Below are 25,051 nucleotides of genomic sequence, written 5' to 3'. Positions count from 1 at the left end.
GACACTAAAATTCTGACTTGATTCCAACACAAACTAATCTTTACTACAGAGAAAGAAGTCCACATCTCTACCTATGCAGAACAGCAGCTTAGTTAACAAACCAAACACTTCAAAACTCAAACCTCAATAGCCTGAACTAAAAAAAAAAAAAAATAAAACAGGCTCTGAAAGTGGCTTGAGATTTGTTTCTACTATGGATTGAAACTGCAGATTCTGGAAGCAGGTATTTTTACATTTGCACATCAATTGTGATGTATATGAGAGGGAGACAAAAGTATGTTTTTAGAAAAAGACTCTGAAGTCTGCTCTTGAACACCTAGCCTGCACTATAGCAGTGTTGTATTTCCTGCTTCTATTTTCTTTTCCCATTTCTAGGTGGTTTTTTTTTTTCTATACAGCTGCAGACAATTCCTCACTCTTACTGGAATTGTCATCCTTTGAAACACGTGCTCTACATATTTAGGCTCAAACCACAGAAAAATACTTCTAGAAGGAGAAAATGTAGGTGAGGTGCTGTTGACTGCCAGGATGTCCTTGGCAAGAGATTCTCCAAGGAGTCATCCATGAAGTTTCATAGCTGAGTATTGTCTCTCCTCACACTGTCCTTCCAATCCCAGCGCACCATGTACAAGCAAACTCCTCAGAGCAAAATCCTTTACTCTTGTTTAGCTCCTGTTACCAGGGGTTTCTCCCTAATTCCTTTAGTTGTCCTTATAAGTCAGTTCCCCTCCTCTAACCACTTAACCATTTCTCTATGAACTGGTGGCCCACAAACCTCATACAGATCACTAACATTTGTGTCAATAAATGCAAGGGCTGTTTCACTCTGTAGTATTAATGATTTGGGTATGTCTTAGAGCAAAAAGAAAATGTTGTGGATGACTGCCAGTCTAAAGATGAACATGCTGTTTCCTCCTGTAGACCTACAGCATTACTTCCTGCAGTCAAATAAATAACATGCCACTCTTCCTGAGAAGTTCCTTACTTTGCGTGAAGCCAAGAACTCCATTCCTCTTGCCACCTGGAAGCTATAACAGATGAGGTCCTCCATGGTCAAAGGGTTCTTGCAGAGGTCTTCAGGACCAGCTGCAAAGAATCAGATGACAGTCAAACATGCCCTTTGTCACTGATTTCACCAATAACTGCTTGTTAGGTAAAAGTCCATCCAAACCTTATGCCACACTGGACTGGAAGAGCAAATCAAGCCCTTTTTTTTTTAGCTATATAATTACCATTAACAACCCATTTTACATCAAACTAGTCTTGTGCAAAATAAACTTTGAGACGATGGGTTACACCCTAGGCCTCCTTGCTTATTTCCAGAGGAAAGATTTGTGAAACAATCCTGAAAGAAAAACAACTAAAATTCACCTCACAAATTCCTAGGACAGTAAAGCTTTCTCTGGGTTCAGCAGATGAATTTAGAAACCAAGGAGAGGGAGGCCCCACCTAGTCTTTATGAGGAAAGAATATGCCATAGGGAGATTTGGCAAGAAGCCCTGCTAATTTAATGTTGAAGAACCCTAACCTCATCATCTGGTGACCTGGAGGAATAATGTACTCAAATATCCAAAGATACCAGGCATTTAGTTCCTGCTGAGATAAACAACTCTGTGACTTTGTTCAGCTTTTGATTTTAAGCAATCATCTACCAAGAACTACAACACTGGAGGCTAAAACTTTCACCATAAGGGCTCCTTCAGGTCTACATACGTATTGTAATGTTCCAGCTCAGAGGGTCAATGTTTACTACAGGGAGTACTGGAAAGGGACCAAGATGGTGCGGAAATGCATGAAGTGCATGCCTGACATTACCTATTAGATTGGACTGAAACTATAAAATCATTCTCCCTGTTCACATAACTGATGTATTCTTGGCACTAAATGATTTTTAGCAGCAGTAGAGGTACAGGAAGTAGAGCTATGGCTTTCCTCCCAACTAGTCTGATCTCACCCCTAGGTGAAATTAACAGCCTGTGAAATGGCAGCACTGAGCATTTTGTGCTGCATCTGCCAAAGGAGAACATGGCAAATGCATCAGTGAAACCACTGCAGAGGATATGTGCATCCTGGGGAGGCTTTGAATGAGTGGATAATTCAGGCTTCCTCTTCCTGACAGACCACCTGGGCAGAGGGAAGGCAAAGCAAGCTCTCTACTAATATCAGCGAATCAAATAGCACTTCACAGTATTTAACTTCTGGGTAGACATTAAGGAAATTCAGTTGGCATGCTGGTGCATCCCTGTCTGCACTGCCTTCAGAGTTTTTACTCTGCAATTTTCCCTGAAAATACTGGGGTATTAAATAGACATATCTCCAAAGCTTCACACTAAAAGCAGACCTTTTTCATACAGGACATTATCTGGGACTGGGCTGAGGGGTTTGGGATGCTGATCTAGATAATCCATTCTCGGGAACTTGGGTCATCCAGAGAACACCACACACACAGTTTTGAGGGAGCTTTGGAAATCACACAGTCCCCAGCGTCCCTCATCAGCCCCACCAATGACACATGCTCCAACACCAGAAGAAGATGTGGCCTACCTTCCTCCTCTTCCACATCACTCAGGGACCGCTCCTCCACAAAGCCAGAGCTTGCTGAGCTCTGGCTGCTCGTGATGCTGTCCAGCCGTTGCTTCAGGTCAGAAGAGACATCACCAACGTAGTTCTCCTTCCCCTGCCTAAATCTGGCACATTTGGTCTAGAAATATGGGAGGAGGGTGAGAAAAATCAGAAGCTGAAAGCATGCCAGAAGCTTCTGCTGGAAAGGCAGTGATGCTGCCTGTGGACTGTGCCAAGGTCACAGACAGGGAGGGCAGGGAGAGCAATCCAGTGAAGGCATGATCAGCTGCTCTGCTCCAAGCCAGCTCTGGCTGGGGCACTGGGCTGGTGCACTGACAGTACCAGCAAAACCCAACCCATGGCCATGCAGGCTCACCAGCTTGGAGCACCGTCTGCCAGTCCACAGCACAACTTTCTCCTGCTTTCAAAACCTCCCAGCCAAACCCCAGCAGCATCTCCACATGCAGGTGACCGAATGCACACTGAGGAGCTGGTGTCCTCACCCCTGGTGTCCTCAGCCCCTGGTGCCCCCCACTTGTGAAACCCCTGTGGATGGATGCTGCCAAACCCTCTCGTACACTCCAGCCTCTCTGTACTGCTGTGGCTTCACCTGCTGCTGCTGCAAAGGCCCTTCTGCTAAACCTCCACCTTGGCCAAAACCCTAACTGCCATCAAAATCTGACTTATTTCCTTCTTCCCCTAAGCCACTGCAAGTCTCTAGGGAGGAATCCAGCCCCACAGGTATCCTCCAAAACATTTCCATTTTCTCCTGCTTTGGTTTGGTAATGTTTTCCTTGGCAGGACTGATTTTTAATACGGCCAAATCACATTCCCACTGCTTATGTAAGCAAGGGTCAGCACTCTCATGAAACCCTGTCTCTTACTTCAAGGCCTCTCAGATACTTGTTTATCTTTTTACCTCACAAGAAGATGCAGCGAGTTGCCTTTGCCAATACAAAATAGTAAACAATGTCTCCAAGGATAAAGAAAAATAACCCCCTGGAGAGCCAACAAGCAGCGGGGAAGAGGCACTGATCTAAACACAGCAGCTGCAGTCAGGCTCAAGCCTACCAACACAGCAGAGTACAGCCCAGGCGCCTCCCTCTTGGCTGTGGAAAAGTGAGTGCTGGGTACACACAGCCAAGTTCTCCATACAGCAATGTGACCCTCGGAGAGCATGGATCCTCCAGATGGATGCTCTCCATAAATAAGACTTCTCTCAGAGGTGCCAAGAGTTTGAAAATGCCAGTCCCCATCTTCCCACTTCTTTCAAATCAGGGTGCAGAAGGGATGCTGTAATGGAGCTCCTTTTTGCAAAGGACTCAGGAGTTGAAAAGCTGAATGCAAACTCATGAGCTACATCAATTATACAAAACTATTAACAGCAGAAGAAATGTGTAGCCTCGTTCAGCAATGAGCCAAGGGGGCAGTAGAACAGATAATCATGTGACAGCAGATACCTATGGATATCTGATGGATATATACACTAAGCAAGGACTGCAGTTATTTAAGGTGGTCTGGAGCTTAACTAAGAAAGGAAAAAATTCAGGCTGATAATCAGAAAAAACTTCCTGAAAGATACAGCCAAGTGTAGAGTAGTCTGCCAAAGGAAATAGTGGAAGCCCAGTTCCTTTGCACATTTTAAGCTAACAATAACAAAACAGCTACATTGCAGGGGCCAGGGGAAAGACTAAATGACCTCTGATGTCTTTGCCATCTCTCATTCCCATGAGAAGTACTAAGACATTCAGGGTCCCCAAGGATTGCTGCTTCAGTCTGCACTAGAAAAAGAAACATTGTGTGTGGAAAAAACCCACCAAACCAAACATTTCACTGTTAACCTTGACTCCTTACCTTGTACGGGATAAATTCACTCCTCTTGCTCCGTAGGTAAGCTGACAGATTTCCAAACTTGCAATATTCCACAATCACCATTAGTGGCCCTGTACAACACAAAGCAATTCATTAGACCATTTATATCCCACCTTATCTCACAGCATAAATTCTGGCTAGAAATGGTTCAAAGAGCATTCCAATAGCCAAAGGTTTTAAAAAATATAAGTAATTAAAAAAAAATCTAATCAAAGCACCAAAATTATTAAATTTTCTGCTGTTTAAAGGAAGAAAACAAAGCACATAATTTTGAAAATCATGGGCTTAATTTCATATGTCAGAAAGTATAATGGTGTGCTTATATTTGAAGTGCCAATAACAGCCAAATTAATTGACATTGTAAGGATGCAATGTAAATATTTGAAAGAGCTTCAGTGCAATTAACCTCTACAATAAAGCACACATATGATTATCCATGCCTTTTTCTACAGGCGATTAGAGTACTAAAAATTTAAAACAGGAAACTTTGTTTCAGACCTGGATGCCTTAATGTACAATCTAAATATGGTATTTCTGTTCAAATTTACTTCATATAGGCATTTGCTATGGTGATAAATTTTCATCCTGGGTTCCACACACTGGCCATCTCTATTTTATTATGAAATAAACAAGGAAATGAATATTTATGGATTAGGTTTCCTTCAACTACTGACTTCTGTCATGGAACTTTACAAATTAAATTTTCATCCCACGGTAAACCAACAAGTCAGCTTCCCTGAAACATTATTACTGAGTTACTTTACATTGAATTTCTTCCAAATTAGTTTGTAGTACTGGATTTGCTAAACAAAACATCTGTCTCTGATTATAAAGTGAAATAGATTCATCCAGCCAGAGCTGGACTCCAAATTGCAATCTCCCCTCCTACACACACACACACGTAGGCACCAACAGCCCATCCAAAGAGAGAGAGGGGAAATCCCAGCTCGCAGTCACCCTGTAGCTGGTGACAAGAGTAAGAGTAGCTTGTTAAATCTGGCTTTAGACTTGCACTGTTACACATGGGCTGCCCACTGTGAACGTGGCTCTCAGGTACAGGAAAGCAAAGTGATAGAACAACTAAGGGATGGAGCTGCATAGCCCTTATTTCACCCTTACTTCACCTTTATTCCACCTCTGGACCTGCTCACTCTGATCAGATTTTTTTTTTTGTTTTGCGTGTGATAGAAAGAACTACTCTTTCCAATCCTTAATTCTGAATTTCAATTGTCTATGCAGCAGAAATGGATGTAATAGGGTTTTCATCAGCACCTCCTCACCCACTAAGAATTTACTCACCTCCTGGCTTTGTGCAGGCTCCAAGTAAATTGACAACATTGAGATGATGGCCAATATGAATGAGTATCTTCAGCTCTGACATAAGTGCTCTGTGCTCACTATGGGTTGCCCCTTCTGCAGAGGTAAAGCAACACAGGTCAGGAGCATCACAGACAGAAAGGTTTTGCCCTCCTCCCCATTCTTTTCTGGTTCTTAACCAGCCCATCAAGTGAGGAGCCTTGTTGGCTGGTAGGCTGTGTCAGCTATGCCAGTACAGCACGGGGTGGAATACAGCCCCCAGCTGCTGGCAGCCCCATTTTGCTGCCCCACTACGTCTTCTTTAAGAACAATGTGTCTGGGAACCACACATTTCATTTTTCCTGTGGCAAGTGTGAGGCAGTATAATATGATTTAAAGTGAGGAGAAAGCTATTCCAAATTGCAACTCAGTTTGGAGTGTGCCTAAGCCATTGTCTTGAGACTTGCAGAAAGCTTCCAACAAGGATGCGTAAGGGACACGTGCAAATTGATTGCAGGAGCAACTTACATTCTGAACCTAAGTAGAATTATAAAGCAGTGGCTAGGAAAGCACAGCTGCATTGTTCCACTTATCAATGAGGGAAAGGCATGTACTTTTGCTAATCATTTCTTCATGATAACAGCCATTAAGCTTAACTTTTACAATGATGGGTACAATGGTTATAGTGTTGACAAATATCCCTGTATTGTATATTCAAGTTGAAGTTCTAGTCATTATTTTTACCTTTCAGCATTTTCACTGCCACTGTTTTGCAGGTAGCAGTTTTGTCAATCCCAAATGCATCTGCTTCTATGACCTGGCCAAAAGCTCCACGTCCAAGAGGTTTACCTTGAAGTGAGAACACAAACATATTCATTTGACACAGCAGAAAAAAGCTGTAGAATAAAAAAGCCACTCCAAAATCAGTTCATGAAGCAGAAATTAACAAGAGGACTTAAAATGTGGATAGGATGCATCATATCCAGTGGGAACACAGAGCCCACCCAGGGATCCTGCAGCAGAGCAGTCCTGTGGCAAGCCAGGACCAGAAACATCCCCCAGCACAGTGCTGGCTGCAGTATCACTGAATGGCTCATGCAATGAAAACTCACCTAGCTTTAGCCGGTCTCTGGGAAACTCCCACTTGCTGGCATCATATGGGAGCCGCTCACAGTGCTCATCTATAGGGACTTCATCAGGATCCATGATGATTGACAAGTAGCCAGTCTTCATGTCCCCTCCATTGGCCTGGAAAATGGTATTAGTTGCAGTTGCACAGTTTGTTGCTGGCAATGTGCAGGCAAAATGCCATTTTCTCACTCTAGAGTATTTCATTAGTTCCCAGAAATGCCAGGCTACCATTTCGCTACACCATGTCATCATGAGTGTGATCATTGTTAATTACTTGCACTTTTTTTTTTTTTTTTTTTTTTTTTTTTTTTTTTAATAAACAGAACCAGATGAAACATTTTTTCTCTTGCAAGGGCCTGTTCAATTAAAAACAAATTTCTGCACCCCCGGTTCCAGGCAAGAATGTTATGGCATGGAGAGAAAAAAATGTGTCTGTTGATTTAAGAACAATGGAAAGAAGCAACACAAAAGGCCTCAAGTCAGCTCTCATTTGTCATGCAAGACCAGTGCTGATAGGATGGTATGAGGATTTTTTCATTACCCGCTTAACGGTCCGGAGGATGATTACAAGAAGCAACCAGAAGAACATGGCAATCACTGCAGTGCCAACGAGGATAATGAGCTCCAGATTTGTTTTCTCTTCAGCGCCTGGGAAGAAATAAATGAATATTTGAGTGATAGTTGGAAGCATATTTGTTTTGTTCATTCATTAAAGTAAAGAATGGAGGTCCTTGTTCTGAAGGTTCGTTTTAAAAGTGCAACATGGAGCAAGGAAACGAAAGCAAAACAAAACAAAAAGCTTGGGGGTTAATGTTGGAATATTACAGTTTCATGCTGTTTTACACACCATCACATTTCCCAGCATCAACTTTGTTCCAAAGACAGTGTCTGGACCTTTGGCAAATATAAAAAAGTAAAATCCACATTTTGGGAAAAAAAAATTGCTTTGGAATACCAAAAAGTAATTACTCTTTCTTCAGAAAATGAAAAAACACCCTCATCATATAGAAAATAAAGAGCTGTGAGAATGACCTAGAGAACAATCTCTCTCTTGTCTCTTGACATCATTTAGCTGGGGCATGAAAAATGTGGTTCTACAAGAACACAAGATAATAAGGTCTTATTTACAATGTTCCTTTTCCCATAGAAGAGTGGCCAGCAGATAGCATTTGACCACCTTTTAGTGCACCCACGCAGGTCTCCTCTTCAGCCCCTGTCTGCCACATCATGCTCCTGTATTTCATCCCTTGCACCACTGAGATCTTCCTACACAGCAGCACACTCCATTGCATGACCCCCACGAGCTGCACTATACATTTTCTACAGTGAGTGAAACAGTATTTCAAACTTCAAACAAATTTCAAACTTCTACAGATGTGCCCCAGCTATATTTACCACATCAGCTGATATCCACATCAATATCATCTGCAGGCAATTTCCCCCCCATGCAAACATTTTGCCCAACATCTAAATATCCTAAAGAGACCTATAAGAATAACATGATATTGCTTTAATTACCTTAATGGTATGGATCAGACAACCACCCTGACCTTTAAAGACAGAGGTGTGTGAAGGGCTCAGTGACTAAAGTATGCAAATGTACTAATGAACGAATGAATGAACTAATATCAAGAGCAAGGAGCTTTTCATTTGAGGCTTCTTGTTGCAACTCTTAGTGGAAAGTCCATCGTGGTCCCAGCTACCCACACTCCAGGCTAACTTCTTGGTACCATTTATTTTTTGTCATTGCAATTTGTATTTTGGTGTGCCACATTAGGACTGGAACAAGTGAGAGATGGGTCTCACAAATGCTGCTTTCAGAGTGCGATGGAGCAAGGCTGGAGTCCCCTAACTCAAAATCACTACCTGTTTCACTGAAATGGGACAGCAATCACAATAGACTGCAAAAAGTCTTCACTATGTTTTCCTTAGATGCTGTGAAAGCAATTACATAATTTTAAAAGGTACAACATACTATGCTAAAAAACACAGTATGACAATTATGTTACCTAGACAACAGAGATGCCCCAGGATATCTGCACGTTTATGCAGCTCTGTTATATGGGTTTGCATGTAATATATAGATTGGCAGAGTTTTCTTTGCAACCACAAGTAAGGTAGATCCAGTTTTTGTTGAAAAGCTCTTAGCAGCATAGTGAAGAGAAAAGCACCAACCTCAACAGGTATGACAGCACCCAATTTCAGCTTGATAGAAATGGTCAGGACTTTTCACAAATTTAACAGTATATGTTCAGATCTCCCATCAGGATAGCCAGTAGATTTCCTTCTAGTTATTCTAAACATTTTATGCACAATCTGGAAAGAAGCTAACACCAACCTTCCACTGAAAAAAAAGCCACTGCTTTGCTGCATCCGAGGACATTGCACGCAAGGCAGGTGTACAGCCCTCCATCTTCTTTCCTCACTCGACGGATGGTTAGTGTTTTGTTTCCATCTTTCAAAACAATACCTGGGAAAAAATATGATTCTTAGTTTTGCTATTTTTATGCCACTTTTTGTTAAGAATTTAAAATGAAACTTTTCATGGTGAAAAGCAGCAGTCAGTCACACAAAAGAAAGCCTTTTAATGATAATAGTAAATGAGCAATCCTCACCTGAATCTTCCACAAGTGTCTCATTATTTTTAAACCACATGATGCTTGGAGGAGGAATGCCATTCACTGCACATGACACTTCTATAGTTTCACCAATATTTGTTGTTTGATTTTCCAGATTTCCAACAAGTGTGGGTGCCATGGGCTCTGTTGGTTTGAAAATACAGTAAAATTACTGTTTATTAAAAAAAAATCCATGTTTTTCAGTAGTAGCAGTTCATGTCCCAGTAACAAAGTCTCAAATCCTTTTATTACACCAAGAGCCACAGTGTTCATGTTAAGATCATAGCTCAACTTCCACATGACATGAAAAAATTGTAATAACCAAGAAAATTTCAACAGTATTGCTATAACCTGCTTTAGCTCATTTAATTTGTAACCGCTCAGGCTGCTGAGGGAAGAGGGAGTAGTTGAGAAATTGCTTCCCTCACATTTCTGTATCCAGAGTCCTTATGAGACATTTGACACTCTTGGTCCATTAAATGTCCATTCAGGACAGGCCACAAACATGCATAAGTATTTTCCTGAATCTGCCTAACCAACCTAGACATCTAGGTCCCAAAGCAAAGTCACCACTATTTGTGTGGAAAGCTGACTGATTGTCAGCTTGCATTGCCTGTGCTGAGTAGCAGTGTCACTCATAGCAGTTTTAAATTACAGGCACTACTCCAAACTCGAGAGCCAGTCACACAGAGCAATGGCATTAACGCTATGAGTACACACGTGTCTATACAGCTACTGAGAAAAATGTGTTCTGAAAAGTAAAGTTGAGAAGTTACTGAGCTAAACACATTACTTCAGCCAAAGCCAAACACATTTCCTTGCACAGTGCAGTGGCTCAGTCAGTGTTTCCTCACTGGTATTAATGAAACAGTGCCTGCTGCCTGGACAAACCCCAGAGGAGTGTGCTACAACAACTGGTTTAAATCTATTTAACAAACTGAGCACACCATTAACCAAACACATGCAAAGCCTGAACGTACCAAAAACTGACACTACTGCAATTGCTTTCATACACAGCCACTCATTTTGCTTCAAAGTAAGAGATCCATACCTTGAACAGTGAGGTGCTTCACCAGGCAGTGCTGTGTTTTAGCCTTTTTGTCCTGAGCAATGCAAACATAGTCCCCTCCATCTTGGAGGGAGATGTTACGAAGGATGAGCTCTAAGGTGACGTTTTCACCATTGGTATTTGAAACTGTCCCGTTCAGCTTCTGGAGAGCATTGAGGTTCTTGCAAACAGGCATGGGCAGCCCTCCGAAGGGAGTCTGTGAAACATGAGCACTGAGCTTGTACCATGACAGCTTCTCAAAGGTGAACTTGTCTGCTGTGCATTGCAAGGACATGTTATCCTTCTCTGTCAGCTGATTCTGGGGCTGGACATTAATTTCAAGACCCCCTGCAAGTTAAAAAAGTAAAATAAATTCCTATTTAATTGTGCATTTTGTGGCTAACATTAACTTGAAAAAGTCATTTTGGAAATACAGATTTTGTCATCCTATCTAGTTGAAAATAAGGAAAGAAAACAAAGACTGAAATTAAAAAAAGAAACAAAGACTGACAGTCAGTCAACTAATCAATTATCTATGGAGTACAATCTCATTAAAAGTCATACATTTCAAATGAATCAAATGAAGGACTGTGTAATGAATTCAGTCACTCTTCCTGTAGAAACTTACAGCAACCTAAGATGATTCTCAGGACTACCTTATAGCTAATTTTTAGATTTTGATTAAAATAAAATTTTGGCACATGAATATGGGGACTGATTGTTAAGGAGACAGAAGCTCTTCGCCACTTGTTTGGAAAATTTTAACCTTAGCTCTTACAGTAAATCTTTATTCATTTTGTGACACTACCATAATTTCTCTGTTGCGCTTTTAAGTGACTGCTAAAGCTCAACAGTAGTCATTTTTGGGACAACATCTTGCATCACTTTCACTGGCCTGGCTCTCCACTGATTCTGGTACAACTAATCACCTGCCAGAAATTAGTGGCAACTTTAAAGGCTGCCTAAAGAAAACCTTAAGTAAACCTAACATCTGAAAGAATTAGAGGATTTCATAAAGGTCAGGAATCAGGTAACATCACTGAAGTGCCTTTCATCAGCAAACAGACAAAATGAAATTAATTTAACATGGCTGTCCTTGGCAGGGGACACTTACTGGTCACATGGAAGGAGATCACTCTCTCACTTGACCCAGCCCTGTTCGTGGCCATACATCTGTACAAAGCAGATACATTTGCTGCCTGAATCACGAGGGTGCTCACAGTCTACAAAAGAACAATCAAGCAATTTTATACCACATCAGTGCTAAAGTAATGCCCAACCACCTCAACAGCTCAGCAAAGGGCTCTGCAGATATCTGCACAACCAAAAGTCCCTCCAAAGCACAAATCCATGCATGGAAGAAGCACAGTTCCCTTCTGAAGTTTACATTTTTGTCCCTAAGTGTGTAAAAATCAGGCGAAAGAAAATGGGAAGAAGCAGAAGGTGGACTTTGGTATAGGTATTAAAACATATTGCATCCACAATTTCTTCTGCTTTTCAGTCTCTCCAACTTCTGTTACAGTCAGTTTGCAAGATTAACTCATGTAACTTTAGACCACTAAAAGGCAGTTAGTGAAATCTAAGTCAGTTATATTCCTCAGTGGAGATTCACTTTTGAACAGTGTTCAAAGGACCTGAAAGTGTCTCTGCCTCTTGGCTTCAGCAGGAGCTTGCTCATCTAGCTGAGAGTAGATCCCCAAGTTTAACAACAGGTGAAAAGAGTTTCGTCTCTAGTGATGTATTTCCAGACACATGGACTGCTGAAGAGGGTTAATCATTCCCAGACAAGACAAAAGAAAATGTGCTCACCTTTGTTTTCCCAGCAATAGTAACGACCCGGTGCTTAATTTCAACCTGATTTCCACCCCTTCTCTCTGAGATCACTTTCCATTTCTTGCATGCATATGGATTGGCTCCCGAGCGAACTTTCCTGAAATGTAAGTAGAGACACATGCATTAGATAAGAGGAATATTTGCCCTTCAAGAGAAGTATTTTGGGTTCTCCTTATAATATGAACATATTTATAAGTCAGATGCATCACTGGCCACAACTTGTATCTATGAGAGAAGTGTATGCTTCTGGAAATATTTCTATTAAATTTCACCCTATAACCTCCTGAGACCTTCATGCTCTTTAAAGTAAAGGACCCCCAAGCCTAAAGGTGAATTTCCTAATTAATCTGCCTGTGTCAGCTCAGTTGGGATGGCTGGAGCAAAGCAGCTATTCTGGGAACAAACCTCCATTCATAAGTGGATGATTCAAGTTGATTTAGTTCAAAGGAAGACAGAGAGACATAAAAATCGCTGAACTCCCTACAAGAATTTCTTGAGGACAGTAGCCATTGTGTAGGAAGCAACCAGGCACCAGAGGAAGAAACTAGTAGAATCATTTTAAAAACAACAACAGGAAAGAAGAATGCCTTTTTTTTTTTTTTTTAACCCTGGACTTTTTTTTGTTAAAGGAAATCTGGGCTTATGGCAGGTCCAGATAAGGGAAGCTGCGTGAATCTCAGTCAGGCACTCTCTCTATCATTCCCCAACATCAATCAGTGCACTTCCTCTGAGATACACTTTCACACAGATAAAGAGCCCCATCACACTCAGCACTTGAGCACAAGGGAAAAAAACACCACAAGGATGCATCATTAGCATAAACAGCAAATTTCCTGTGTTTGGGATGGAGTTTTGGGCCGGCAGCCCACAGGGGGATCTGAGACAAGGGCAGGCAAACAGCTGCATTTGAGACCCCGTGCAAGTTGAGATGCCCTTCAAGAGAGCACAGCAGCAACATGCCAGCACTGCTGGATCCTCTCTGCGGGTGGCCCTCACCTCTGCCAACAACAACGACCTTGGCAGAGCCTGCCCGCAGCAATCTGCAAACTAATTACAACAATCTTTTCTTAGTTGGCCATTGGGTTTGCATCAGTAACGAGCCTGGATGAGGGAGGCACCGGCCAAACCCCAACCTAACACAAATATCCCTCAAGACCTACACAAGCTGCAGAAGACAGGAAGGACTTGTCACTCACTGGGGGCTGAAAGTGCACTCCTCCTCCAGCTGCCAGTGCCAGAGCACGGTGGCGGGCGGTGGCACGGCGTAGACGGTGCAGGTGAGCGCTTGGGTTGAGCCGTACTTGTAGGAATCCACGGGGGCCATCAGAGCATTCTCACCAATCTGGGGGGGCACTGCAGGAGAGAGAGCAGGTCACACCTCCTGCTGAAGGCTCCAGTGTGCATGCATTAGACCCATGGTGACCAATTCACACCACGCCCCAATACGAGTGCAACAGGGCATCTCCAAGGATATGTGGGGAAGCAGTGAACCTGCCCAACACTTTGAGGATCAAGATACTTAGGATCTCCTACAAAATCCCCCTTCAATACTCCATGGTTTAAAATGCAGTTCCTGGATTCTCACCACCATTCCCAGCCATTAAATGCACATTATTCCCAGGCCTGATCCCACTGCACGTAGCCTTGCTGCCCTTTCCAAGACCTGCTGTCTTCAAAGCATAGGCTGTTTCCTGGGGAGCAGAAAGGAGGAGATAGGGGAGGAGGAGGAAGGTTGTAGAGGGCAGGGCAGAAGAGGAGGGATAGCCTGTGTGGGGCAGGAAGGATGGGTGAGGCGGGACAGGGCCAGGATGGAGTGGGGTGGAGGAGGACTCCAGCAGCATAGCCAGCAAGAACAGCAGGAAAAGAGCAGGACACAGAGGCAAAGAATAATATACAGAAAAAAAACCCCCAAAACGAAACAAAAAACCCCACCCCACACAAAGTATCATCACAACACCAACACCCAGAGTCTGCAGCCTCTTGACTGACACATCCTAGAGCCAGGAGAGACAGGTCACCTCTGCCCTCCCAGGACTTAGGTACAAGGACTGTTCTTCTTCACTACTTAAATCTTCATAGGTAAGGGGTGAATTAAGACTGAGGATGGTAATATACCACATCCACACATGAAAGAAAGGCACCTCTGTTACCCCACTTACCATTTACCAGCAGGGTAAATGTATGTCTTTTCTGCATCTTGTTAATGGGGTTTGTAAGGACAACCGTGTAATTCCCTGCGTCCTTTTCAGTTGCTTCAGTGATCACTAATGCGTAGCCAAGTTTAACGGTGTGATTTGCATTGATGGCTTTTCCATTTTTATACCTGAAGAAAATAAAGAGCACTTTGAGTATTTAATGATTTGCTTTAACTAAGAATAGCTCATTTTTTCAAACACATTATACCCCAGTTCTTACCATTTAACCTCTGGTGGAGGATATCCTTTAAACTTGACAGGAATTTTGACTGTGTCGCCGAGCCTTGTCTCAACAACATTCTCCATTTTCTCCAGGTGAATAAAAGGACTTTCTGAGGGGGAAAAAAGGAAGTAAACTAAATGGTGTTTTCTCATGGACCAAAGCAAAAGTGCTTTCCATTTGGGTTAGCACCTAACAAGATGACAAATAGTAGTTAGTGACAGGACTGTGGGTCATTGGTAAAGCACAGCTGGCACCAAACTGGGCTCTGGAGAGATGCCACCATGAAAGCCTAGTCCTTTAATTCACACAGAGGAACAGACCAGTTCCCTCACTGGGGAGCTCTGGAAAGCAGAGACAAGACTCAGCTCTCAGGATAGTGTGCCAACTGTCAGACGTGTGTATACATATACATATCATAAAACTCTCTCAGTACACTTATTCCAGGAAATTAGACTATTCAAAACTGCAGTGTGATAAAGTTAAATACTCATGTATGTATTTCAACCACTGCAGTCACAGAGTACCTTGAAATTATTTACATTACTTGTTGTAAGTTATAAACTCGCATTCAGACAGAAGACAGCGATTAGCCTTTTGACTAAATTAGCCTTTTCACTAAGATTTATGATGGTTTAGACTTAGTATCTGGTATATTCAGTATAGTACATGATCTCATTTTGGCTCCTGAAGAGCAGAACAGAAGGAACCCAGGAAAAAATTCAGTGTATCTTGAATCACGATGCCCACAATAAGTTTGAAAGTATTTTGTTTTGTTTTAAAAGTGCCATGAATATTCTGGCCCCTGAAATCAGACCTCAGGAAAATCAGTCTCCTTCAAAATATAAACCTCTTTTTCTGACTCGTGGATTAAAAATGAGCCATTCTCATGCTGGTAATTTTTTTCTATAAGTAAGTTAGTGGAGCTGGGGCTGTGCCCAAGTGGGGGTTGAGAAAAGGCTGTAGGATGTGGCCTCGTGCTTATCTATTCACTTAGCCAAAGCTGTTTCCCTTGCATCATTTCCGTACCACCAAAACTCCATTTGATTCATCTATTCATAATGCAAAAGCTGAAAGTTTTATTTTCTTAGCTTCATTCATGCTGACCCAGACTCTTGTGTCACAGAGCCACCAAGATCTAGCCTAAGCTCAACAAGAGTGAGAACAGGCAGCCCTTGTACAAAACCACCTACACAAACTGAGTTTTACAGGACCTTAAGGAGGTCAATGCAGAAGAGGGTCAGAGGCTGCATCAGTTTATTTTACTGCCCACGTTCCGGTGGGATTCTACAGCATTCAGTAAAATACAGCATCTTTTAAAATCTTATTATTAACTAAGGCTGTGGCATAAAAATAATCCCATACTAGTTGCAAGAGAAATACTGTAGCTGCAGTTTGGTTCATTTCTGTCATTTGATTCATCATCAAGATGCCTTCTGCATCCCAGTAATTAATCCCAAATCTGAAACAATCAACAAAACTGAAGTGGAACATGTCATACCGTGGATAACGAAGTAACTGCTGTTTTTCATGTTCATACGACCACTGGATGCTGCACAAGTATATCGACCATTGTCACTTAAGGACACACTGTCAATGGTAAGGGTGCTCACAAACTTCTTTATTTCTCCTGAAGTGGTTTTTACATCCCTAATAGTGGCACGTTTTTCCTGCAATAGACAAAAGACAGAGATTATTGGAAATGTTATTGTTATTCCTTCTGTCACCCTTTCCACACTTGTATATACCAGAAATTTTGCTGTGTATTATCATCTTCTTTCTCAGTGTTTTAAAAGGGGAAGTAATATTTTACCTAAATAAGTCAAATTGCTTTGTGATGAAGGCACAAAGGGGAGTCAGTGTAACAATGTAAGTTAGTACAACATTACCTTGATGGAAGGGTAGTCCCATTTAAAATCAATTCCCACATTCAGCTCTGTCCTTACAGTGCAATTGAGAACAAGTTTTTCTCCTACTGCCAGCTCTACTTCATTGTGTGGGTTCATTGTCAGGTCGTAAATTCGGTACCCTAGAGAAAGACAAAGGCACACATGAAACATGGGGGTAAGCAAAATTCCCAGGTGAATTCACCACAACTCCCACCAAAACCCCAGCTACAAAAAAGGCCCTTGATGCCCCAGTGCAACACAATAATGGGTGTACAAAGGAGACTGGAGAGAAGTGACGTGCCTGCCCTGAGCTGAGACCTGTGTCAGACAGTGACACAGCAGCATGTGTGCACTTGGTCAGAGCCCCTCCAGTGGTGGGAGCAAGCAAGAGACAGTGACTCACACAGTTCCTCTGCCTCACACACCTTCTTATCCTTGTGAGACCTAAAACTAAGGGAGACTGTATACCCATTCCCAGCAGTAAGCAGGAACTTTATAGAGAATAACTGTGGGGCAGTAGAAAAATCATCCAAAGTTTACTTTGTGCAGTAAAATATTTCAAAACAGAATATTCTGAATGCATAAATTCTACAGATATTTTGAAATTCCTCCAAATCAGAGAGAGGACTTGTGAATTTGGTGGAGAAGTAAAAGCTTTTTGCTAAGAGTAACGAGGGAAGGCTATGCCTTCCTGACAAGCCAGGAGCCACTGCCTTGGTGCCATTTGGATATTTGAAATGGTCACTCACTGAAATGTCCTCAGCTAAAAGAGAAAGAGCTGCTGAGATTCAGTTCAGGCTTAAGCCTCCACAGAATTATCACATTATTTCTGGGGTATGATGAACACCTGACAAAATGTAGCAGGAAAGCATAAAACCCTGTGAGAGTCAAGACACAAGTCGTTAGGGAGACAAGACAACCCAGCTCACAGTGAGACCTTCAGATCCACCCTTCCCTTGGTACCACTCAGAGCAATTTATTTTCATCTGCTGCTGATGGTTGCTTGCCTCTCATTTCCTTCCACTGTGACTGAGATTGTGGATAAGTGATTTTAGGAAAAAGGTTTGCATTGTCAGAACAAAAAAATTAAAATCCCTGGCATCAATGTAAAACACTAAAAATAGAAGCACTTATCCCAGTGATCAACCAGAAAGAACACAATACATTGCATTTAAAAGAAAAGTGATATAAATCTCAACATCCATTTTGCATTAACTGCATTGTCAGTATTGAATAACCTAGTGTCCAACCAAATGTAATTGGTTCAGTGTGCTGTAGAAAGCAAAAGAACATTGGTTATAGAGAAATAAAAACCTTTGGCTTACCTACAACTGCAACTATGTATATCACAGACTGGTAGCTTTCATCATCTATTTTAGCTTCGCAGAAGACCATGCCTGCGTAGTTGATTAAATGACTGGGTATAGTGAAGCCTTTTTTATTATTCCATGAAATGGATTTACCATCAGGAACAAATATCTTTTCTGGATATTTCTGTTTGGAATATTGATAAAACACACAGTCAGAATTCAAAAATGGAACAAATCTGAATTGCCACCTCCAGCATTTTCCACAACTGCAGGGCCCCCATTTCAACATTCTAGCTCAGGGAATTAGTACATGCTTTGAAGGTACAGGTACAGCACTCATCTTGTAATCACAGGCTATAAAACTCACAATGATGGAAAGGAGTTTTTAAGAAATGTATTTTCACTTCAAACAACATATTTATGGCAGAGTGACTTCAACTAACTGTTGAAAAAATAACAGGCTTTTTCCTTACCGCATGCAGAGATACATTGAGATTTGATACGGTTCCAAGGCACGGCACTACCACAGTTTTATTCTTAGTGATGTATACAATGCCAAGCTGATCACTCACTGAAGTCACAAATGGTGATCTGTAATCTAGAATAATATTCAATTGATAAGTTGATATTATTCATCACATGATTATGGAAACCAGAATCCTTTCCAGTTTTGTAATTTCCCTATTTTTTCACAAGTCAGTTGTATTATTTTCCATGTCATAAAGCACTGAAATAATGAGACTAAATAGGGGAGGTAAATGTTTTTACAGACACCGCACCCCCCAGATTTAGAATATCATTATTCTCAAAACAGTTATCAGCAGCAGAGTGCACTTTGAGAATGGCTTCCTGCTACAGCAGTCCTTTTGTCAACCAAAAACTGATTTACCCTAGTGTGACTTTCCTTGCATAAGTATTACAGGAAATATCAGTTAAAAATTGTGACATGTTACACTGACTCCCCTGATGGCAGCATCCTTTTCAAAGTCAGACCAAAACACCAAAAAAAATAGCTCCATGATATTATAAAACAAGCTAAGTCATGCAGTTAATTACATCTCATTGCTCAAAATGGTAACTATAAGTTAACAATAAAGAGGAAACAGGATGCATATGGGAACAAGGCTGAAGCCATCAGTGCAAAAAGGCAGATGCCTCAATGAATGCACTTATTGAAGTTGAGTGTATAACTGGAGTCTTTGCAGTGTCTGCGACACTTAGCTGAAAACTGAGCTCTTACAGCCTACACAGATTTTACCACCAGAGTCAGCAAATGTATGAAAGTTTATGTTTTGGGGTTTGGGTGGTTTTTGGGGTTTTTTTAATGGTATCAGTACAAATCGTACACGGGATCAGATCTGCAATTTCTAACAAATATAAACTTTGTAATCCTCTCTCATACGAAACTCCTGCTGAGGTCAGTAATAGCTCTGCATTCATGAGGACAGGCTCAGAGCTCAGCAGAGATACGTAAACTAAACTCTGGGTGGAGAACAGCAAACCATGTACTGCATATGGCAGGTCAGTTCAGAATTATAGGTACAAATGCTTTTGAGTTGATGGCAACTAGCATACCTGAATTTAATTACTCAACATGAAAGCAAGAAAAATGTTTCATAGGATCAAATATTCTAAGATTAATAAATTTTAGCATCAAAACTGTTTTCAGACACTATATTCCTTTCTTCTCTTGACGCTAGGGAAAGAGACACCTGAGAGCTGTGTAAGCACTTACCTTGAACATAAACATAAATGGTTGTAGCTGCCTGGTTGTCCCTGTAAAGGCACTTGTAGTCCCCTGTGTCATTGCCAATGACTTTGCTCAGAGTAAGTGTCTTGCAGTAGGGGCCATCACTGCAGTCTGTCACAGAGATACGCCTCTCAGCATTGCTCTGCTTGCTTGGCCACAACCACTCCAGTGGTCTCTGACCTCTGCGAAAGCAAATGTTAGAGCAGCAGACACTTCTGATATGAACCCCAGCCCCACCAGTCCCTGGCTGTGGAGAGGGATGGGTTTTACCTCGTCACATCGAGAGAGCGTCAAACCACGTAGGACAAATTCACATGCACAGCCTACTGCTAACAGCTACACTGAAGCTACTTGAGATTTACCTTCTGCTGAATCTAAGTGACAAAGCCCCCAAAAGAGAGCGTTGAGAGTATGGCTCACCAGCAGGATCCCCAAGGACACAGCCGATGCTTCCTCCCCCAGCCACCCTACCCTCCCCAGCTCTCTCTTGCTGCAGCCCTCCCACATAATTTCTGAAACTTGTCAGAGAAAAGTGAGGCAGAAGTCACAAAGGGAGTGGAGAGAAATCATGTGTGATTCTGTACAGAAGCTCCCTCCATAAATTACCAATCATCAAAATCACGCTGAACAGACTTGTCCTTACCTGCAAGTAATATTTAGTGTGTTGTTTGCCATTATTGTGAGGACATCTTTTTGGATGCTAAGGGTTGGCTGATCCAGAGACATAAATAAACCTGCAAAAATATGTATGAAACCTCTCTAATAAACCAAATAAACAAGTAAATGCTACTCAATCAGAAAAGTATTATATACAGGAATATTTATCAGGTTTTAAGTGGACGCTTTCACATCACCTATTCAGCAGCGAAGGGCAAATCATGATTTTTCACACATCCCAAAAAGTTCAAAAATTCTGTCATAACAGGAAGCAAAGGCAGATGGTCAGGAGCTAGCTGCAGAGCACTACAATTCAGCCAGCCAGGGTGGAGTTCCTGTTTTCTTGCATTGCCAACTTCAAGGTCTAACAAGAGGATGTGGGACATTGAAACGAAGTGAACCTTCATCTGATGATCTCACTCCCTTGGGGATTACCAACTTTTCTTATAATAAATTGAATATATTTCTTTGAGAGTACTGATCAATGAATTATGCAAAGAAATTATTTTTACAGTTTGTCACAAATCTGAAATCCCATTAATTTATTTTATGCCATGATTTTCTAAGTTTATCTCTTTCCTCCTAAGAAGTTAGGCAAAACTGTGTTACTACAGTTACTACTATGGGCACAGCGGCTTGCATCGCACCCGCCGGCGCCACTGGCGCTTGTGAGGGCTGTGATCTGGGTGCCAGCGCTCGCTCTGAGGCACCAGCCCAGCTTGTGCAACATTTGGGAGTACCACAGGGAAAGATATTCACTCCTCCCTAGCTGCTGCCATCGCCTTCAGGAATCCCGCCTCACCGGGCCGAGCCGTGACAGCCCGACGGCTTCAACGGGCAGCAAGAGAGCGCGGCCAGACCGGGACATTCCCCACTTGGCTAGCGTTTCCCCCTGCTTTAATCACTTGCATTCCGAGCAGGTTCTTCTGATGACAGGTTTCCCGCGTTTGGCTCCAGGGACATTTTGCTCTCGGAAACGCCAGCTGATGCTGGAGCCAAGCGGGCAGGACACTGTGCCGTGGCAGGCAGCTCTCTCGGACGGGCCAGCCCCAGCCGGCCGGACAGGAGAGGCCAAGGGGCCAGCACAGGAGGGGTCAGCAAGCCCGCAGCCGCGGGGGTTCCGACCCGCCCGGGACTCGCGCTGTCTCAGCAGCCCCACAAACCCATGGGAAAGCCGCACCCGCCCTCCGCCGCACCCGGGCATCCCCACGGCCCCGCTCCTCGGAGTGCCGCGGAGCTGCCGGACCCGGCGTCTCCCCGACAGACCGGACCCGGGTAACGCGGGGCTCCCCGAGGGCTTACCTGGAGCCAGGCACAGCAGGACCGCCAGCAGCCGCGCCGCGCCGAGCTCCATCCCGCGGCCGCCGGGGCTGCGGGGCGCGCAGCGAACCCTCTGCCCGACGGCAGCCCAGCCGAGCCGAGCCGAGCCGAGCCGAGCCGAGCCGAGCCGAGCCGAGCCGAGCCGAGCCGAGCCGAGCAGCACGCCCCGCACCGCCCGGTGGGGATGCGGGACCCCGGCGAGCGGTGCCGCCCCTCTTGTGCCCGGGGCGGGGCCCGGGGCCGAGCCCCCGCCCTCCCCAGCACCATCCCGCCCTCCTTCCCGGCCCCAGGGCCCCCTGCGCATCCCGCCGGGATGCTCCCCTTCGGACGGGCAGCGGGAGCTCTCCCTCTTTCCTGCTCGGCGGCAGGAGGGCCTCAGCAGTAAGATTCAGCGTCGTCTGGCACTTCATCGTGCTTTTTTGGGGTTTCTTAAAATCCCCCCAACAGAAAGATCCCAAAGGGCAGCCACATGAGGTGCTGTCAGTGAGACACAGCCGTGTTCCTGCTAGCAGCGACTGTACCCCGGGTGTGAAGTGTCTGTCAGCGTCAGTGCCGAGTTCACAGCGTGGAGTCCCCTACCCACGTAGCATGTACCCAGCCACCCTGACTGGCCACATCCCAGCTGGTGGGATCCAACAAGTGCCTGCCACAGCTGCCCTTCCCACCTTTCAATCAAAATTATTAACTAATGACTGTTTAAAGAGAAGCTTGTGAGGTAGTCCTTTGGGAAAAATAAACACTTGGTGGTCATTAATGTGTTATCCATACACACAATGTAAATCCTATGGAGGGGATAGATCAGTACAGAGAGATATAGATAAACAGGTAGTTTATTGGTAAACTACCAATTGTAATTGGTACATAAATGGGTACATAACTATGCATACATATACATATGTGTGCCTCTACATGCCACCTTTTCCTTTTTCCCTGCAAATCTGCATGGGAGCCTGTCCACAAATGACTAAGTTAATGAAGCAGCGATTTTATTTTGCATGCAATGCAATTCCAGCTGTTTTACTGAACTGGGGAAAGAGTGTAATTTCCCTTGAAATTACACCCCTGTTGCTTACAGAAAGATACAGGGAATGGGAGAAGCCAAAGTTTTCCTAGAGATAAAATAAAATCCATGAAAAGACAAAGAAAACTCATGTGATTCAAGTGGCAACAAGTCAGCACCATGCAAATAAAACCTGCACTTGCTATTCTTATGAGCTCTTAAACCAGAATACTGGGAGCCCTCATTAATACCCCCACCTCCATTATACTGTGGGTCAGGTCATTGGTATTGCTGAGTGATTTGGGGAACTCTGGCAGTGAGTTCAACTACTGACCTTGCTGAAACTAGGCTGCGTGTAAGGTTTCTGTGCTAGCAACAGATACTTAGTGAAAACCAAAGGTACATACTGCTAAAAAAGCCAGTTTTAGTAACTTTATTTATGGTAATGCTGGTTTCGTTGGGTTTGACTACAAAAAGAAAAAAAATTAATGAGGGTTGGATGACCTGCAAGAAGTGTTTGCCTCAAAAGCAGTTTAGGTAGTCAACAAAGAAAATTAAATTATAGGGGTAAGTTAAAAACTATTTACATGAAATTGGTACAAGATCCATAGAAAACAGTAAAGTCACTGGCAGCTCACTTCAATGCTTTCTGCATTCCTACATGAGCTTCCAAAATGCAGCTGTAGAAAATATGCCCCTATATTGATTTTAACAACTTTTCCAAAATTTAGTCAGATGATGTGCAGCTAAAGCTTACTGCAATACCACTTGGGCTCTGTTTTCATGCACAGTCATTGCTGTTAAGTGAGTGGTTTGGAAGGGAGGGCTGCTTTCACTGTTGAAAATTATTGTGGTGCCTGAGCTTTATGGAAACAAATACCTACTGTTTGCCCTAAGCACATCTAAGCCAAGATAGATGAATGCTAGCCCTCTACAGGCCCTTTGGCATTTGCCATGTCCCCCTGCCTCCTTCTGCCCTGTAGCATCCTGCAGAAGGGAGGCAGAGAGAGGGGCTGACCCTTCAAACACGCAAACCTGGCGAGTGCACACATCGAGCTGAGCAGCTGCAGCAGGGAGCTCACACTTGTGACCGTAGTTCATCCACAGAGAACTCTGCATTTCAAAAGCACAAATTGTTTTTATCTCCCTGAGTGATCCCAGTGAGAGCTCAGTTTTTGCACTGTGCTTCCTAAATGGGACACAATCCTTCAGCACTTTGCCTGGCTGACAGTATGATCTTGGTAACTAGAATAATTTTGCAGGAGCTGCTGCTTCAGTGCATGAATTGCCATCCCTGTAGTACCAGGGACATTTGTGATACCAATGAGAACAAGAAGGCAACTTCTTTGAATGGGGACCTAACCCTGTAAACATTTTAGCACAAAAGTAACTTTATTCTGAAGAGTCAGTCAACAGATGCAGGATTTTCATCTGATTCAAATTACTTATATAATGCTGGTGAGACTAATCCCCAAGGAAGATTAAATAAAAACTAGAGCCAAATATCATTGAAAATGGTAGATGTTTGGGGAAAGTGAGAATTGGAAAAGATGTGAGGTGACTTTACCAGAACATGGTGTATGAAGTCATATGTACTTTTCTAAACTGATTTTTCTATTTTGAGTTTCAGTGCAGCTTTTGCAAGTGGATTTTCACTGGAAGATGCCATGGGGAACCTCTGAGAGAAAAATCAACCAGAGCACAGGAGAAAGACAGTCACCTAAAATCCAGGTGAAACATTCATGTAAATATATTGTTGCTGTGATAGCTATGGGACACAGATGTCTGGTTACAAAATTAAAACCCCAGTGGTTTAAGGGATGGCAGCTCTCTCATCCAGCTGTTTAGGCTGTGATCTCTGCACAGCCTTTGTGTCATCCTTCAGACTTGTAGAGTACCTAGTGTAGTCCAGATTGCACCAGAGACTATCAGTGCTGAACCACAGGAGTCTAGTGAGAAAAGCCAAATGACATATTAATGTAGTTCAGTGAGTACAGGATGGGATTTCCTCCCTCTCCAGAAACAGTGTGAATATGGAGAACTTCCTGGGATCTAAATCCAGCCTGCAATGGCTTCTTCTAAAGATACTCTACCCTCTGCCTCTGCATTCTCACCTGCCTCAAATAACAGTAAAACCCATCAAGACTTTTTAAATCTGTCTTACTTCAAAAAGGTGCCTCTGCCTTGGCCAGACAATGGCAGCAAAGAAACGTGGGGCTAGAAATGTGATGCATGAAACTTCAGCCATGAGACCAGAGCTGGGGAGCTGTGGAAGGCTGGTGTCTGACAGACAGAATGCGATCAGACCCTGTGCATCGCTCCATACTCCAGCAGATTGACTCCCAGCTCA

At 43.2% G+C, this 25,051-nt stretch overlaps 1 protein-coding gene across 2 annotated transcripts in view; it reads right to left on the bottom strand.

Moving 5' to 3' along the window:
* Nucleotides 1-21,907, bottom strand: part of KDR (kinase insert domain receptor) — a 30,494-nt gene extending 8,587 nt beyond the window's left edge. The window contains exons 1-23 of one of the 2 annotated variants that reach the window (XM_041402657.1): nt 21,860-21,878; nt 21,684-21,819; nt 20,368-20,458; nt 19,710-19,906; nt 18,448-18,572; nt 17,990-18,158; nt 16,665-16,804; nt 16,277-16,445; nt 14,776-14,887; nt 14,520-14,683; nt 13,557-13,713; nt 12,337-12,457; nt 11,642-11,750; nt 10,531-10,875; nt 9,477-9,623; nt 9,200-9,331; nt 7,403-7,509; nt 6,843-6,978; nt 6,475-6,579; nt 5,734-5,847; nt 4,417-4,505; nt 2,545-2,701; nt 986-1,086 (exon numbers count right to left, since the gene is read on the bottom strand). In XM_041402657.1, the coding sequence (XP_041258591.1) occupies nt 986-1,086; nt 2,545-2,701; nt 4,417-4,505; nt 5,734-5,847; nt 6,475-6,579; nt 6,843-6,978; nt 7,403-7,509; nt 9,200-9,331; nt 9,477-9,623; nt 10,531-10,875; nt 11,642-11,750; nt 12,337-12,457; nt 13,557-13,713; nt 14,520-14,683; nt 14,776-14,887; nt 16,277-16,445; nt 16,665-16,804; nt 17,990-18,158; nt 18,448-18,572; nt 19,710-19,906; nt 20,368-20,458; nt 21,684-21,735 (3,039 nt within the window). In that variant the 5' untranslated portion in view covers nt 21,736-21,819; nt 21,860-21,878. Of the gene's footprint in view, nt 1-985; nt 1,087-2,544; nt 2,702-4,416; nt 4,506-5,733; nt 5,848-6,474; nt 6,580-6,842; nt 6,979-7,402; nt 7,510-9,199; nt 9,332-9,476; nt 9,624-10,530; nt 10,876-11,641; nt 11,751-12,336; nt 12,458-13,556; nt 13,714-14,519; nt 14,684-14,775; nt 14,888-16,276; nt 16,446-16,664; nt 16,805-17,989; nt 18,159-18,447; nt 18,573-19,709; nt 19,907-20,367; nt 20,459-21,683 lie in introns of both variants that reach the window. The other variant, XM_041402656.1, reaches the window with a different exon arrangement.
* Nucleotides 21,908-25,051: the final 3,144 nt, after the last annotated feature.

This window comes from Onychostruthus taczanowskii, unplaced genomic scaffold (assembly GCF_017590055.1).
Source record: "Onychostruthus taczanowskii isolate IOZ18803 unplaced genomic scaffold, ASM1759005v1 scaffold2, whole genome shotgun sequence".
NCBI lineage: Eukaryota > Metazoa > Chordata > Aves > Passeriformes > Passeridae > Onychostruthus > Onychostruthus taczanowskii.
This window is presented reverse-complemented; position numbering and strand designations above follow the sequence as displayed.